The following is a 4,040-nucleotide window of genomic DNA, read 5'->3' on the forward strand; positions in this document are numbered from 1 at the left end:
TCAAGGTGTTCAAGATGATAACAATTTGAGAAGCACTCATTCCCCAGTGTTTTAAGTGTTGTAGGCAGTGAGATGGACGTAACATTATAACAACAACTGAACGCGTAATTCCCAATCGACGTCACTTGCTCTGGCACTGTAAATATTTGCAACGACTCGCACGAGTAAAACGTGTAATCAGAAATTGACGAGACCCGTGGGGGGACTGTAATTTCAGTGAGTGAAGTGCAATTATAAAACGCGCTTTTGCTGATGAAAGAAAGTGACTTTGGAAGGACAATTTCACGCAAGTTGTTGCAATCCAAAAAGCAGAATTCTGAGAGAAAATAGACTCTATCTGGTACTACAAGCGATGTATTCGGACTTTTCGCAAAACATTCTTTGCCAAGAATAGTGACGTTTGTTGGAATTGTTGATCCGTACACTTTCTTGTTGTCTGAAGTGTACACCACTGACTTGAAAATGTAGTTCTCGTTTGTGTATTTCCGTGTGGTTGAATACGAGACAGGGTACCAAAAAATAACACAGAAAAAACGTTGTCTGTCTGTTTTTTCGATGTTTTGAATGTTTTGCGTGGCGTTTGTGTGTTCGTTTGAAGTGAATTGCAAGTTTTGGAATTCATTAAGATGTGGACTTTTTCGACTTTTTTGCGCTGGAAAGTGCGATTTGAAAATTGTCTTCTTCTCGCATTCAAAATTTTGTATTTGAAGATATTTACCATCAGAATTATTTTTGTGTTGATTTGAATTTTTTGATTGTTCGACTTCTTCTTTTTTTTCTACTTTTTCGGCTGTGTTGGTGAGTTCTTCTGTTGCGTCTTTGTCGCTAAAAATTGTGTTTGTGGTGTTTTGAGAAAATTCCAAGTGCCTTATTTTGATTTGTGGAATGTCTGCACTTTTTATTGTGAAGTTACTTGATAAGTCGATCGTACAAATAACATTGTTCCCAAAATGTTCATCGTCTTTAGACCACACGTTCAGTGTTTCTATATGAGAAAAATACTTCAAAGTCTTCTTTGTTAACCTTATAGGGTTGAAATGGAATTTATCTAAATTAAAGCGAAACTTTTTATTGACAAACTCGACATTAATAAAGTCTTCTATAGTATTAAAATATTTTGTTACAATCATTAAACTGTAGCTATCAAGTTGACTCATATGTCTTATTTGTAAATTTTGGAGTTTTCAATAATTTTTAATATTTCTATTTCTTTCTTAATTTCTTGATTGTTTTATCGGATTTGCTTTATTTTATTTTTCTATTTCTTTGTTTATTTATTCCATTTTTTTGGCATTTATTTTTTTGTATTACCGATATAACGAACAATCATTTTATGTTATATTTTTAGTTTTTTCTAAACCAAATTAATAATTTTAACTCGCCAACAACCCAACACTTCTCTTTTTTACAGTTTTTAAAAAATATGTCCCAAAACTATTTAAATAATTTGGATTAAATATTAGGTGAATATCCCCGAAAAACACATTAAACCAGTAATAACAAACAGAAATAATCATAATAAAATAATCAAGAATAAATTCAAAATAAATACCAAAAAACATGTTTTGTAAATAAAAAAACAAAAAAGCAAAATACAATAAAAAATACCACAAAAAAATCAACTAAAAATCAACAAAAAAGTCAACAAAAAAAATAAAACTAAAAAAATAATACTTATTATGATTACTTTACTTACTTGTCATCAACTATTTTACCTCATTCCGATTTGCAATTATTTTTTTCTCCATTCCCTTATTTCTTTTAACAAATCCAAGTTTGTTATATTAGAACAGTTGTCACAAACCCATTGATAATGAAAAGAACACACATGTTTATCACACTTGCGACATCTTCTCTTAAAGTTGCTTGCCGATACTCCATGTTCTTTTAAATCCAGACAAATTCTGCATTCAGATCTTCCTTTTTTGTTTTTTTTCTTTATTTTTTCAACAATCGCGCTTTGTTCTGTCATTGAAAATATTTCTTTATCAATATTAAGATACTCAACTATAGCTTGTCTAGTTGAATAACAATTTGTCTTTCGCAATCTATTGATGGCGTTATCTTTTCAGAGAAGTTTGGAAAGTGTTATGACAAAATTCCACTTTGGATACTTCTTTTTCATTTTGTCAATATTACTTACACCATTGTCTCCACATTTGTTAAGTACAAACAGAATGTAACTATTATGGAGAGCCAAATCAATAATGTGATAGAAAAAAGCCAAAGGCCAACGTCTTGAGGGACGCTTACAACAATGACTCTTCATACTTTGGTCTGCTTGGTCTACTCCACACATGTATTTGTTGTACCTAAGGATCGATTGGAACTTTCCCGTTTCAGAGTGGTCGGTACTTTTTTAACTACAGATTCTTGGTGAGATGTAACCGATGTTAAAAGAATAACATTCCTATTCTTTTCTACAAAAGAAACCAACCGAATGGTTTGTATACTTCCTTTTATATATATCATCTTCTCAAGTACCTTTTGTTTGATTTGAGAAGGTTTACAACCTTTTCGAGACTTTGTAATGTGTAATTTTGATTCACTTGGCACAAATTTCCTGTTCATGTTGACTGTTCCATTTTAATAAATGTCATATTCAAGAAGTTTTGTGCACAACTTTTCACTTGTAAAAAACCTATCAACATTTAGCGTTGATTCAATTGGATGTTTGACTTGTAATTTTTTAAGTAATTCAATCACGACAAGTCCTCCGATATCACGTACAGGTTCTCCATTGTTTGATCCTCTATAAAAAAACGAATTTAAAACAAGGTTGGTTGTAGAGTCTGCCAACAAAAAAAATTCATACCATATTTACCCGGCTTCGATGGCATGAAAGTTTTGTTACAATAATTACCATAATAATTGTATAAATTTTCATCAATTGATAATTCAGAACTACAACGGTAAAGTTCTGGATAAATACTGACCAAATTTTCATTGAATGCATCATATATTATTTTAATATATGAAAAGTTATCCGAGTCGTTTTTATCTTCTGGATAAATAGAGTTTGCAGGATTTGATATTTCATATTTATTTGTATCACTGTCTTGTGTTATAGTGTCTACCACATTGGTGTTATTTATATGTTGAATTCTTATAATTGGATCTAATGAACTCGTGTTTCTTATAGGGACTGTTGAAGTTGAACCGACTACTTGTTGAAAAGGCAAAGGATACACAAGTGGTCTTATTGGTTGTAATCCAAGTTGTGTGGTTAAGTTAGTAATATGTCTTGTTGGTGTCTGTTGTTGTGAAACGATTTGAGATGTCATGGGGCGTTGGTCGTGTCGAAGCATATGTGAAGGAAGCATTCTGAGTTGAGTGGTTCTGGTATTCGTGATACGTTGTGTTGATATTGGTACTTGAAAACTAGCAGTTTGTTGTAAAGAACACATAGATGTATTGCCATCTTCAATTGTTTGGCTTTGTGTTGTGACAAAATCACAATTAAAGTCCAAATCTACTTCTGGGGTAGATGTTCTTGTAACCGGTGATATCTCTTGTTCTTCTTGGTGATCTTCTTCTAATACATCTTCAGAATCTTGGGAAATGTCATCAGTATCACTTTTAAACTCGATTCTTGCAATTTCTCTTAAATACGCACCATCATCAAATCTCAAATATTTTTTGATGAGTTTGTATTTCTTTAAAGATATTGGTGCTTTATATAATATACTTGATTTTTCACTTTGCCACAACGCATCAAGTGCAATTTTATTATCTTTGAATTGTCCTTGTATTATTGTTACTGCAAGAAATGCGTTAAATTCTTCAATTGAAATATCTTTCCATTCAATTTTATCTGATTCCACATCATTTCTAATGTTATTATAAATACTCATTTGTTTTCCGTACTCATTAGTGAAATTTATACAAAGTTGTTTAATATTGTTATTTATAAACAAATCAAAAAAATATAACTCGTTAAAATTGTCGTCATATTTCATGTAAGCTTCTCGACTAATCAAAAGGTTCGAATATGTCGTTGTGTTGAATTCAGATTCTTTCCCAATTAAGAGTTTGCTATT

At 31.3% G+C, this 4,040-nt stretch overlaps 1 protein-coding gene across 1 annotated transcript; it reads right to left on the minus strand.

The window, feature by feature from the left end:
* Positions 1–83: 83 nt before the first annotated feature.
* On the minus strand, positions 84–1,157 carry EIN_112610 (leucine rich repeat containing protein BspA family protein; the record flags this gene model as incomplete). Its single annotated transcript, XM_004185545.1, has 1 exon — positions 84–1,157. A coding segment is annotated over one exon (1,074 nt), but the record flags the coding sequence as incomplete, so codon positions are not given.
* Between the last annotated feature and the right edge of the window lie 2,883 nt (positions 1,158–4,040).

The sequence above is a fragment of the Entamoeba invadens genome (assembly GCF_000330505.1).
Source record: "Entamoeba invadens IP1 unplaced genomic scaffold scaff_1105074725955, whole genome shotgun sequence".
Taxonomy (NCBI): Eukaryota; Evosea; order Mastigamoebida; family Endamoebidae; genus Entamoeba; species Entamoeba invadens.